Source organism: Caretta caretta, chromosome 1 (genome assembly GCF_965140235.1).
Source record: "Caretta caretta isolate rCarCar2 chromosome 1, rCarCar1.hap1, whole genome shotgun sequence".
Lineage (NCBI taxonomy): Eukaryota > Metazoa > Chordata > Testudines > Cheloniidae > Caretta > Caretta caretta.
In genome coordinates, this window is record NC_134206.1 from 325,702,770 (window position 1) to 325,716,994 (window position 14,225).

The following is a 14,225-nucleotide window of genomic DNA, read 5'->3' on the forward strand; positions in this document are numbered from 1 at the left end:
GGCTCGAGCTTCATCATCCCCCGTGATTCTTGTTGGCACTCATTTAGATGTCTCTGATGAGAAACAACGTAAGGCCTGTCTGAGTAAAATTACCAGAGAGCTGTTGAATAAAAGGGGTTTCCCAGCAATCCAAGATTGTCATTTTGTAAATGCTACAGAAGAATCTGATGCTATGATCAAACTTCGGAAAACCATAATAAAGGAGAGTCTGAATTTCAAGGTAAACCATATGCTAGTCTTTACATTGAAAGTTGTTGAGGAAACAATGTTGTAACACTTTTTTTTTTTTAAGCTTGAAATCAAGTTCATAAAATTTACTACAATACCTTAGACATAACAGAATGAAGAAGGCAAATCACTAACCCAAAAATACCAACAGATTTACTTTCATTACTTTTTTCTCCAAAACCTTTAGCACAAATATCATCTAAGTGTAGTTTTTGTTTAACATATAAGATATCAGAAATAAAACATTTAAATTGAAATTGATTAACCTTTTTCTGATGGATTGGTCTTATCAACAGCTACTCACTCTTGTTGAACGGCAACATCACTGCAGTTAGAAATAACAGATTAAGGGAGATAAAGGAATGTTTGTGTGATGTTGGCATCCAGCCATTTCTAAATTCTTAAACTTGTGACACAGCGATTTGCTGGAGGACTATGCTTTTGTCTCCTAAAGGTAAATACCAGGCGAATGATGAAAGTGGAAAGTTTGTAAAGTTGAGGTGAGTTATTTTAAAGCAGCAGTTCAGAATGGGTCGTGCTGAAGATAAGGGGGCCAGATTCTCCCATCCACTAACTTCAGTTTGCACGGTTTAAAAAATGTGTTATGAAGGGAAAAGCAAAGGTGCATCAGCTTATATAGGGAGAATCTCCACTGGTGTAAAACTAGTGGAGGTAGCTCTCTTGCTTTCTGCACCAGCTGCTTCACTGTGTCTTGCGCAAGGGGACTTGGGTGTGTCAGGTCGGGGCCAGATGTTTTGGCAGTTGAGATAAGAGGAGTGGAGAAGCAGCGTGTAGATCAGAGGCGAGGAGGAGGGTGTACTCATGGAGGAGAGAGAGTTGCAACTGGCTCCCTGTTAGGCCTCTCTCTCCATTATGCCAAAGCTGTGGTTGGGTGTAGTGGAGAATTGAGCCCAGGATTTTACACCTAGAAGTGGGTGTAGAAGGCTCTTCATATAGAGACATGAAGATAGAGAATCTAATGGGAAGACAGGGTCTAGCTTCTATTTCTGGGTCTGTTTCTTCATTGTTTATGTAGTGCCATCAGTGACCATGATACTTGAAAGACACAGGGAGAAATCCTGCCCCACTGAAGTCATTGGAAACTCCCATTGGCATCATTGTAGGCAGGAGTTCACCCACAGTGCCTGCCCTAATGATCGAACAGCCCAAGTAACATATTTATGTCTAGCTTTGTGCTGGTGCACTAAATGCTGGGGAAAGGTTGCAAAAACCCCTTTCTTCTCCTTTGCCACAGTCTACCAGCATAGTAACATCCATAATTTGTTTAGGTATGCTCAGCAGTGCACAGGATGGGAACCAGCCTTTGATTATTGTCCCAGAATGGGTATGTCTGTGTGGAACAGAATAGACCCATCTCCTATACTTCAGTAAGCTATGAACAGAGAAGCACTGGGGAGAATGCAGGATACACCTCTTAAAGATGTGAAGTCCCGCATCTCGCCATATTTTCCACAGAATTCTGGAGATATTTTGCATTAGGAAGGCAGAATTCTTAGCAGTGGTCCTCCTACCTTTACACTTCAGAAGCTATCAGGACTGTAATTTAGCATTGTGTTTAGACTTCATTGATAATAAAAAATAAGGCAGCTATAAGGAGAAAGGAGGAATTATATATTTTGTAGAGCTTCTGTGAAAGGAAAATCATGAGGAAACAGGTTGGAAGATAAAGGTAAACTTACTTAAGTATAAAATAGATAGTCCAAGGCTGTCAGTCTTCCAAGGGTACTTAAGGATGTAATATTTCTTGTCACATATAAAATCCAGCACCAGATTGTTAAGCATTTTAAGAAATTGAGGGGGAGTCTTCAGAGGAAGATTATTAACTAGATAAGTAGTTTGTGGAGCGAAAATAATACTCATGATTTCTTCTCTAGCCTCAAGGTAGAAAGGTATTTGTTACCACTGAGTAATGTCAAAAGATATTTGGTTCAGTAAAACATTAATGTTGATTCCAGTAAGGGATCATAAGAGAACTAGAGGGGAAAGGTAAAAAGAGCTGGAAGAAATCTTATATGAAAAATGTTCACATAAGAATCTGAAAGGCCATTTATAGATCTCTAAAAAATCGTAGTTGCTTCAGTTTAGGTTAGTTCCAGATAAATACCCGGGATGATATCCTGGCCCCACTGAAGCCAATAGCAAAATTTCCATTGACTTCAGTGGGGCCAGGATTTTGTCCCAATGATTAGTTCTAAGATATGTAGAACAGCACTAGGGGTATGTCTATACTACGGAATAAGGTCGAATTTATAGAAGTCGGTTTTTTAGAAATCGGTTTTATAAATTCGAGTGTGTGTGTCCCCACAGAAAATGCTCTAAGTGCATTAAGTGCATTAACTCGGCGGAGCGCTTCCACAGTACCGAGGCAAGCGTCGACTTCCGGAGCGTTGCACTGTGGGTAGCTATCCCACAGTTCCCGCAGTCTCCGCTGCCCATTGGAATTCTGGGTTGAGATCCCAATGCCTGATGGGGCTAAAACATTGTCGCGGGTGGTTCTGGGTACATATCGTCAGCCTCCCGTTCCCTCCCTCCCCCCGTGAAAGCAAGGGCAGACAATCATTTCGCGCCTTTTTTCCTGAGTTACCTGTGCAGACGCCATACCATGGCAAGCATGGAGCCCGCTCAGGTAACCGTCACCCTATGTCTCCTGGGTGCTGGCAGACGCGGTACGGCATTGCTACACAGTAGCAGCAACCCCTTGCCTTGTGGCAGCAGACGGTACAGTACGACTGGTAGCCGTCATCGTCATGTCTGAGGTGCTCCTGGTCGCCTCTGTGAGGTCGATCAGGAGCGCCTGGGCAGACATGGGCACAGGGACTAAATTTGGAGTGACTTGAGCAGGTCATTCTCTTTAGTCCTGCAGTCAGTCCTATTGAACCGTCTTATGGTGAGCGGGCAGGCGATACGGACTGCTAGCAGTCGTGCTGTACCATCTTCTGCCGAGCAGTCATGAGATGTGGATGTCATGCAGTCCTTCTGCACCGTCTGCTGCCAGCCAAAGATGTAAAAGATAGATGGAGTGGGTCAAAACAAGAAATAGACCAGATTTGTTTTGTACTCATTTGCTTCCCCCCCTCCCCTGTCTAGGGGACTCATTCTTCTAGATCACACTGCAGTCAAGGTGCAGCGAGGTAAATCTAGCCATGTATCAATCAGAGGCCAGGCTAACCTTCTTGCTCCAATAAGGACAATAACTTAGGTGCACCATTTCTTATTGGAACCCTCTGTGAAGTCCTGCCTGAAATACTCCTTGATGTAAAGCCACCCCCTTTGTTGATTTTAGCTCCCTGAAGCCAACCCTGTAAGCGCCCCTCCCAGCGTCAGAGCAATGGCAAACAATCGGGCATCTGAGAGTGCTGTCCAGAGCAGTCACAATGGAGCGCTCTGATGGGGCTAAAACATTGTCGCGGGTGGTTCTGGGTACGTGTCGTCAGGCCCCCGTTCCCTCCCTCCCTCCGTGAAAGCAAGGGCAGACAATCATTTCGCGCCTTTTTTCCTGAGTTACCTGTGCAGACGCCATACCACAGCAAGCATGGAGCCCGCTCAGGTAACCGTCACCCTATGTCTCCTGGGTGCTGGCAGACGCGGTACGGCTTTGCTGCACAGTAGCAGCAACCCCTTGCCTTCTGGCAGCAGACGGTGCAATACGATTGGTAGTCGTCCTCATCGTGTCCGAGGTGCTCCTGGCCGCGTCGGCTGGGAGCGCCTGGGCAGACATGGGCGCAGGGACTAAATTTGGAGTGACTTGACCAGGTCATTCTCTTTAGTCCTGCAGTCAGTCCTATTGAACCGTCTTATGGTGAGCAGGCAGGCGATACGGACTGCTAGCAGTCGTATTGCACCATCTTCTGCCAGGCAGGTAAGAGATGGGGATGGCTAGCAGGCGTACTGTACCATCTTCTGCCGAGCAGCCATGAGATGTGGATGGCATGCAGTCCTTCTGCACCGTCTGCTGCCAGCCAAAGATGTAAAAGATAGATGGAGTGGGTCAAAACAAGAAATAGACCAGATTTGTTTTGTACTCATTTGCCTCCTCCCCTGTCTAGGGGACTCATTCCTCTAGGTCACACTGCAGTCACTCACAGAGAAGGTGCAGCGAGGTAAATCTAGCCATGTATCAATCAGAGGCCAGGCTAACCTCCTTGTTCCAATAACAACGATAACTTAGGTGCACCATTTCTTATTGGAACCCTCCGTGCAGTCCTGCCTGAAATACTCCTTGATGTACAGGCACCCCCTTTGTTGATTTTAGCTTCCTGAAGCCAACCCTGTAAGCCGTGTCGTCAGTCGCCCCTCCCTCCGTCAGAGCAACGGCAGACAATCGTTCCGCGCCTTTTTTCTGTGCGGACGCCATACCACGGCAAGCATGGAGCCCGCTCAGCTCACTTTGGCAATTAGGAGCACATTAACCACCACACGCATTATTCAGCAGTATATGCAGCACCAGAACATGGCAACGCGATACCGGGCGAGGAGGCGACGTCAGCGCGGTCCCGTGAGTGATCAGGACATGGACACAGATTTCTCTGAAAGCATGGGCCCTGACAATGCATGCATCATGGTGCTAATGGGGCAGGTTCATGCTGTGGAACGCCGATTCTGGGCTCGGGAAACAAGCACAGACTGGTGGGACCGCATAGTGTTGCAGGTCTGGGACGATTCCCAGTGGCTACGAAACTTTCGCATGCGTAAGGGCACTTTCATGGAACTTTGTGACTTGCTTTCCCCTGTCCTGAAGCGCATGAATACCAAGATGAGAGCAGCCCTCACAGTTGAGAAGCGAGTGGCGATAGCCCTGTGGAAGCTTGCAACGCCAGACAGCTACCGGTCAGTTGGGAATCAATTTGGAGTGGGCAAATCTACTGTGGGGGCTGCTGTGATGCAAGTAGCCCACGCAATCAAAGATCTGCTGATATCAAGGGTAGTGACCCTGGGAAATGTGCAGGTCATAGTGGATGGCTTTGCTGCAATGGGATTCCCTAACTGTGGTGGGGCTATAGATGGAACCCATATCCCTATCTTGGCACCGGAGCACCAAGCCGCCGAGTACATAAACCGCAAGGGGTACTTTTCGATAGTGCTGCAAGCTCTGGTGGATCACAAGGGACGTTTCACCAACATCAACGTGGGATGGCCGGGAAAGGTGCATGATGCTCGCATCTTCAGGAACTCTGGTCTGTTTCAAAAGCTGCAGGAAGGGACTTTATTCCCAGACCAGAAAATAACTGTTGGGGATGTTGAAATGCCTATATGTATCCTTGGGGACCCAGCCTACCCCTTAATGCCATGGCTCATGAAGCCGTACACAGGCAGCCTGGACAGTGGTCAGGAGCTGTTCAACTACAGGCTGAGCAAGTGCAGAATGGTGGTAGAATGTGCATTTGGACGTTTAAAGGCACGCTGGCGCAGTTTATTGACTCGCTTAGACCTCAGCGAAACCAATATTCCCACTGTTATTACTGCTTGCTGTGTGCTCCACAATATCTGTGAGAGTAAGGGGGAGACGTTTATGGCGGGGTGGGAGGTTGAGGCAAATCGCCTAGCTGCTGGTTACGCGCAGCCAGACACCAGGGCGGTTAGAAGAGCACAGGAGGGCGCGGTACGCATCAGAGAAGCTTTGAAAACCAGTTTTATGACTGGCCAGGCTACGGTGTGAAAGTTCTGTTTGTTTCTCCTTGATGAACCCCCCCACCCCTTGGTTCACTCTACTTCCCTGTAAGCTAACCACCCTCCCCTCCTCCCTTTAATCATTGCTTGCAGAGCCAATAAAGTCATTGCTGCTTCACAGTCATGCATTCGTTATTCATTCATCACACAAATAGGGAGATGACTACCAAGGTATCCCAGGAGGGGTGGTGGAGGAGGGAAGGAAAATGCCACACAGCACTTTAAGCACAGCACTTTAAAAGTTTACAACTTTAAAATTTATTGAATGACAGCCTTCTTTTTTTTGGGCAATCCTCTGTGGGGGAGTGGCTGGTTGGCCGGAGGCCTCCCCACCGCGTTCTTGGGCGTCTGGGTGTGGAGGCTATGGAACTTGGGGAGGAGGGCGGTTGGTTACAGAGGGGCTGCAGTGGCAGTCTGTGCTCCAGCTGCCTTTGCTGCAGCTCAACCATACACTGGAGCATACTGGTTTGGTCCTGCAGCAGCCTCAGCATTGAATCCTGCCTCCTCTCATCACGCTGCCGCCACCTTTGAGCTTCAGCCCTGTCTTCAGCCCGCCACTTACTCTCTTCAGCCCGCCACTTACTCTCTTCAGCCCTCCACCTCTCCTCCCGGTCATTTTGTGCTTTCCTGCACTCTGACATTATTTGCCTCCACGCATTCGTCTGTGCTCTGTCAGTGTGGGAGGACAGCATGAGCTCGGAGAACATTTCATCGCGAGTGCGTTTTTTTTTCTTTCTAAGCTTCACTAGCCTCTGGGAAGGAGAAGATCCTGTGATCATTGAAACACATGCAGCTGGTGGAGAAAAAAAAAGGGACAGCGGTATTTAAAAAGACACATTTTATAAAACAGTGGCTACACTCTTTCAGGGTAAACCTTGCTGTTAACATTACATACATAGCACATGTGCTTTCGTTACAAGGTCGCATTTTGCCTCCTCCCACCGCGTGATTTTGGTTGAATGCCAGCAAACATACACTGCAATGCTTTGTTCTACAGTGATTCCCCAGTACGTGTTGCTGGCCTGGAGTGGTAAAGTGTCCTACCATGAAGGACGAAATAAGGCTGCCCTCCCCAGAAACCTTTTGCAAAGGCAGAACCGCAAATGCCAGGGCAAAGTAATCCTTTCACATGCTTGCTTTTAAACCATGTATAGCATTTTAAAAGGTACACTCACCAGAGGTCCCTTCTCCGCCTGCTGAGTCCAGGAGGCAGCCTTGGGTGGGTTCGGGGGGTACTGGCTCCAGGTCTAGGGTGAGAAACAGTTCCTGGCTGTCGGGAAAACCGGTTTCTCCGCTTGCTTGCTGTGAGCTATCTACAACCTCCTCATCATCATCTTCTTCGTCCCCAAAACCTACTTCTGTATTGCCTCCATCTCCATTGAAGGAGTCAAACAACACGGCTGGGGTAGTGGTGGCTGAACCCCCTAAAATGGCATGCAGCTCATCATAGAAGCGGCATGTTTGGGGCTCTGACCCAGAGCGGCTGTTCGCCTCTCTGGTTTTCTGGTAGGCTTGCCTCAGCTCCTTCAGTTTCACGCGGCACTGCTTCGGGTCCCTGTTATGGCCTCTGTCCTTCATGCCCTGGGAGATTTTCAGAAAGGTTTTGGCATTTCGAAAACTGGAACGGAGTTCTGATAGCACGGATTCCTCTCCCCAAACAGCGATCAGATCCCGTACCTCCCGTTCAGTCCATGCTGGAGCTCTTTTGCGATTCTGGGACTCCATCATGGTCACCTGTGCTGATGAGCTCTGCATGGTCACCTGCAGCTTGCCACGCTGGCCAAACAGGAAATGAGATTCAAAAGTTCGCGGTTCTTTTCCTGTCTACCTGGCCAGTGCATCTGAGTTGAGAGCGCTGTCCAGAGCGGTCAGAATGGAGCACTCTGGGATAGCTCCCGGAGGCCAATACCATCGAATTGTGTCCACAGTACCCCAAATTCGAGCCGGCAACGTCGATTTAAGCGCTAATCCACTTGTCAGGGGTGGAGTAAGGAAATCGATTTTAAGAGCCCTTTAAGTCGAAATAAAGGGCTTCATTGTGTGGACGGGTGCAGGTTTAAATCGATTTAACGCTGCTAAATTCGACCTAAAGTCCTAGTGTAGACCAGGGCTAGGATTCTAAAGTGCTGAGAGTATGTTGTTGGTAAGGCTATATTTTAGTCACAAATATTTTTAGTAAAAGTCAGAGACAGTAAACAAAAATTCACGGCTCGTGACCTGTCCATGATTTTAACAAAAAATACCCATGACTAAAACTTGGGCGGGGTGCCATGGGTGCTCTGGGAGGGGTGGTCTAGGGCACCCCGCTGGTGGGGGTTGGGCAGCATGGCACAGGAACCCAGCTGTTGCTGGGGGAGAGACCGGCAGCGAAGCCTGGTACCCCCACTGTTGCTAAAGGGGGCCGCACTGCGTGGCCGGTAGCTCTGCTGGTGCTGAGGAGGCTGGCAGGGGCTCCCTACCTGGGTCTGTGTCCCTGCAGCTCCTAGGTGGCAGAGGGGTCAGGGAGCTCGGCACACTGCTCCTGCCACAGCGCCAACTGCCATAGCTCCCATTGGCCGGGAACCGCAGTCAATGGGAGCTGCAGGGGTGGGGCCTGCTGGCATGAGCAACATGCGGCGCGGAGCCCCCCTCCCCGGCCCCTTCGACTCCTAGGAACTGCAGGGCTGTACGATCCAGGGAGCCCCCACACCCCGAGGTAAGCACCCCCCCCCCCCCCCAACCCACTATCCCTAGCCCCCTCCCACACACCCAAACTGCTCTTGCTGCTGGCCCAGGGCTGCCCAGCTCGGGCGGCACCTGAGCTAGCACCAGTGGCTGCAGAAGTCATGGAGGTCACGGAAAGTCACAGAATCTGTGACTTCCATGACCTCCGTGACAGACTCGCAGCCTTAGTCGTTGGTATGCATGCTTCTCTTACATACAGGATTCCCCACTCGGATCTTTTCAACATTTAGCTGAACTCTGATTATTGTGGTGGTAAAGATTTGAAAAATAAAATCTTTTCAGATGTCAGGTATATAATTATTTACTTTTGCATATTAATGAATTTTTGAAGTTCTTTATGAAAAATTAATTTTTAAAATATGTTCATAATGTATATTGAAATATTTTTATTTCTGTGAATCTTTAAAAAGCCGTGATTAGCCATCAGATAATTCTTCTTTTGTTCTATTGACTTTGATTATCTGTGTTCTCTGCTTAATTTACATCTTGCATGCGTCTGTCTGAAATTTTAAAACAAAAACTAAATAAAATGTGTGTTAAGATTATTATTCATAATTACACAGATCAGAGACCAGCCAGTAGTAGGACAGCTAATCCCAGACAGCTATCTGGAACTTGAGAAGATAATTTTATTCGAACGTGAAAATGTTCCAACTGAATTTCCTGTGATTGACTATAAGCGATTATTAGTACTGGTGCAAGAAAGTCAGTTACAGCTGGATGAAAATGAACTTCCTCATGCAGTTTACTTTCTGAATGAATCAGGTACTATAATCTCTTCATTGGGGTAAAGTTTGATGCCAGCAATGTGCACCGGACCTGCAGCAGATTACCATAACATGGTGGACTGAAATAATAGAATCATGGGAAATGTGGGGCTGAAAGGGACCTCGAGAGCTTATCTAGTCAACCCCTTCTCCCTGCACTGAGGCAGAACCAAGTATATCTAGACCATCCCCAAGAGGTGTTTGTCTGATCTGTTCTTAAAAACTTCCAATAATTGGGATTCCACAACCTCCCTTGATAACCTATTCCAGTACTGAATTATCCTTCTAGTTAGAAGAGTTTTCCTAATACCTAACCTAAACTTCCCTTGCTGAAGATTAAGTCCATTACTACTTCTCCTACCTTCAGTGGACATAGAGAACAATTGATCACTGTCCTCTTTATAACAGCCCTTAACAAATTTAGTTGTGATTTTAGGTTTTAACCAATAAGCACAGATAAAACACCCCCAATACAAAAAAACATGAAATTGGTGTTTAACACCAGAAAAACACTAGAAATGGTTATTTGTATCTAAGGATTTGTGTGCATGGAACAGTAACGTGGAGCACTGGCATGTGACTTGTCAAGCACACTAACATACTGTACATTAATTGGTCCGGGGAGACCCTGCTATTGCACACTAGAAGTTCCCTAGTGCACTAGGGAACATTACAAAAAGTATCGAGGATGTAATGGTATTGATATTGTAATGAGCAATATGTATAATATACATTAGTCATTACAGTATATGCGAAGAGAAAGACCTGAAAACCCCCCATTTCAGAACAATTACATAAAACTCAAAAATTGCTTAAAAAATAAACCTTCAAAAATGAAATTATTAAACCCTGATAAACAGGAGCCCTAAACATATTAGACTGTGATCAGACCCCACTCAGTTTCTTTTCTCAAGGCTAAACATACCCAGTTATTTTAACCTTTCCTCAAAGGTCAGATGTCTAAATCTTACCATTTTTGTTACTGTCCTCTGGACTCTCTCCAGTTTACGCACATCTTTCTTAAAGTCTGGCACCCAAAACTGAACACAGTACTCCAGCTGAGGGCTCACCAGTGCCCAGTAGTAGAATAAATACCTCCCATATCTTACATATGACAGTCCTTTTAATAGATCCAAGAATATTAGCCTTTTTTTTGCAACTGCATCACATTGTTGGCTGTATTCGATTTGTGATCCTCTATAAGATCCATTTCTGCAATACTACTGCCTAGCCATTTATTCCCCATTTTGTAGTTGTGCCTTTGATTTTTCCTTCCTCCATATAGTACTTTGCACTTACAGTATCAGCATTGAATTTCATGTTGTTGATTTCAGATCAATTCTCCAATTTTTAATTCTAATCCTGTCCTGCAAAATGCAAGCAACGCTCCCCTCCCATCTTGGTGTCATCCACAAATTTTATAAGTATACTCTTCACTCCATTATCCAAGTAATTAATTAAATGTTGAATACTACTGGACCCAGGACTGATCCGTGCGGGACCCCACTAAACACCACCTTCCAACACCACCAGTTTGACAGCAAATCATTGATCATTCTTCTTCAAGTGAGTGCATATGTCATTCCACTGTAGGTGTGTACATGCCTTGTGCACAGATGTCAGAGACTTTTTTTCCCCCATCAATACACACTGGGGTGACTCGAGCACCTCCTGTTGCCTTGTGCCACTAAGTGCTGGTATAAAAGGGGGGAGCTGCCCTCAACCCATCTCAGTTCGTTCTTATGGCCAGTGATAGTTGTCAAAGTAATCGTTGTAAACAGTTGAAGTTAATTATTGTTAGTTGTTAGTTAGTTTTTCAAGTAAGTTAGCACTAGGTTTCTGTGTTTTGTGTCCTTTGGGACTGTTCATTTCTTTTTGGTACTGGGCTCGGTACCAGAACAATGCCTTAATCCCCAGGGTTCAAGTCCTGTGGGATGTGTTCAAAGTCCATGCTGATTAGTGATCCTCATCTGACCAGCCTGAAGTGCTTGGGTGAGGCCCACATTAGTGACAGTTGTCACATCTGCAAGGGCTTCAAACCCCATTCACAAAAGGATAGAGCAGCAAGGCTTAAGTGCTTGCTTATGGAAGCAGCACTTCAACTCCCAGCCAAGGCATTGCATGGGGATAGTTGCCTCCACTTCAGGTTCAGGTTGCATCTTCAAATTAGGTGTCCATGTGTTCCTGTACCTGGACGATGGTTTGATCAGAATCTCCAGTCCTTTCCAGCATATCCACTGGTCTATCCATATTCAATGCTCTGGGGCTCCTGCTGAATCTAGAAAAATCAATACGGAGACCTGTACGGACAACAGAATTCACTGGAGCAGTCCTTGACTCCACAAAGGCCAGGATTTTCATGCCACAAACTGGATTTGAAACCATTCAGTATCTAGTACTGTACTTGAAATGAAAGTTTACCCACTCATGACAGCATACAAGTGCCTCAACCTGTTATGTCACTTAGCAGCATGTACCTAATAGTGTAGTACGCCAGACTAAAGTTCAGGATGCTGCAGACATGGCTAGCATCAGTATATACTCCAAGCCAGAGCTAGTCCTATTATCTCTGGATTGTGGACAGACACTCTAAAAGTTTGAATGGGAGTTCCCTTCCTTCCCATATGACCAATACTCATCCTAGTCACAGACGCATCCTCTCTACGTTGGTGGGCTGACATTGAGTCCCTGAAGGCTCAAGGTCTTTGATCGTCTTGAGAGCTAGAGGCTCACCTAAATGTCAGGGAGTTAAGAGCAGTACTGCTCAACCTTCCTTCCGCACACAGTGGGGAAAAAATCTACAGAGTATGACATACAACTCAGTGACTGTATTTTACGTAAACACGCAAGAAGTGGCATGGTCAAACCAACTCTGCCAGGAAAGAATTAATCTCTGGGACTTCTGTATAGCCTCCTCAATTCAAAGCTGCTTACCTTCTGGGGTAACAAAACAGGCTAACTGATCAACACAAGTGGTCATTATGCCCAGACATAGCCAGGTCCATCTTCCAACAAGTGGATCTTTTTGCAACATGGGCTAACAGAAAATGCCATCAGTTCTGTTCCTGGGGGGAGAGAGGAAGGTCTCAGCCTAGGCTCCCTAACAGATGCCTTTCTCTTATTCGGGGAGAATTACCTTCTATACATCTTCCGTCTGATTCCTTTGCTCCACAGAGTCCTATCCAAAATAAAAAGAGACCATGCTCATCTTACTCTTATAGCACCAGCATGGCCCTGTCAATACCGGTACTCAGGCCCACTGATATGCTCAATAGAGCCTCCTCTATCCCTCCTGTTGGATCCAGACTTAATTTCCTGAGACGATGGTTGTGTTCTCCTCTCCAGTCTCCAAGCTCTCTATCTCGTAATGTGGATGCTTCATGGCTGATGCCCTTTGAAAGGTCCTGCTCACAGGATGGCCATTGAGCTGTAGCTCACGAAAGCTTATACTCCAATTTGTTAGTCTCTAAGGTGCCAAAAGTACTCCTTTTCTTTTTGCGAATACAGACTAACACGGCTGTTACTCTGAAACCTTTTAAATAGTAGAAAACACTCAACTAGGACTACCTGGCTAAGTGGAAACGCTTCTCCGGTTGGCCTGTGGGAAAGGCATGTCTCCTTGGCAAGCACCCCCGAATGTTGTGCTGGACTATGTTCTGATCTAAAACAGAACCTGACTATTAATTCTGTAAGGGTACATTTGGCTCCTATCTCAGCTTTCCATATACAAATGATTCAGGCCTCTCTTTTCCCAACCGCATTATTGCTCGATTCCTGAAAATCCTGCCCAGATTACACTCTTAAATTTTGCAAAAAGAAAAGGAGTACTTGTGGCACCTTAGAGACTAACCAATTTATTTGAGCATAAGCTTTCGTGAGCTATAGCTCACTTCATCGGATGCATACCGTGGAAACTGCAGTAGACATTATATACACACAGAGACCATGAAACAATACCCCCTCCCACCCCACTGTCCTGCTGGTAATAGCTTATCTAAAGTGATCAACAGGTGGGCCATTTCCAGCACAAATCCAGGTTTTCTCACCCTCCGCCCCCCCCCCCACACACACAAACTCACTCTCCTGCTGGTAATAGCTTATCAAAAGTGACCACTCTCCCTACAATGTGCATGATAATCAAGGTGGGCCATTTCCAGCACAAATCCAGGTTTTCTCACCCCCCCACCCCCATACAAACTCACTCTCCTGCTGGTAATAGCTTATCTAAAGTGATCATTAAGTTAGCAGGAGAGTGAGTTTGGGGGGGGGGGGGGGGCGGAGGGTGAGAAAACCTGGATTTGTGCTGGAAATGGCCCAACTTGATGATCACTTTAGATAAGCTATTACCAGCAGGACAGTGGGGTGGGAGGAGGTATTGTTTCATGGTCTCTGTGTGTATATAATGTCTACTGCAGTTTCCACGGTATGCATCCGATGAAGTGAGCTATAGCTCACGAAAGCTCATGCTCAAATAAATTGGTTAGTCTCTAAGGTGCCACAAGTACTCCTTTTCTTTTTGCAAAGACAGACTAACATGGCTGTTACTCTGAAACTCTTAAATTTGGGACCCTGTCCCTCCTTGCCATCTCAACTTAGTCCTGGCAACTCTAATGGGACCTCCCTTTGAACCACTCACAACTTGCTCCCTCCATTATCTGTGTGTGAAGGTGGCCTTTTTAGCAGTGATCAACTCAGCCAGAAGGGTTGATGAGTTGAGAGCTTTGGTGTCAGAACCCCCTTACACAATTTTCATAAGGATTAAGGTTTATCTCCAGCTGCACCCAAAGATCCTTACAAAAGTAGTCTCTAATTTTCACA

General features: G+C 46.4%; 1 protein-coding gene across 2 annotated transcripts in view; it reads left to right on the forward strand.

Annotated features, from left to right (window-relative positions):
- Positions 1 to 14,225, forward strand: part of LRRK2 (leucine rich repeat kinase 2) — a 116,345-nt gene that overhangs the window by 66,042 nt on the left and 36,078 nt on the right. For both annotated transcript variants that reach the window (XM_048836308.2, XM_048836307.2), the window contains exons 31-32: positions 2 to 220; positions 9,204 to 9,405. In XM_048836308.2, coding sequence (XP_048692265.2) covers positions 2 to 220; positions 9,204 to 9,405 — 421 coding nt within the window. The remainder of the gene's footprint in view (position 1; positions 221 to 9,203; positions 9,406 to 14,225) is intronic.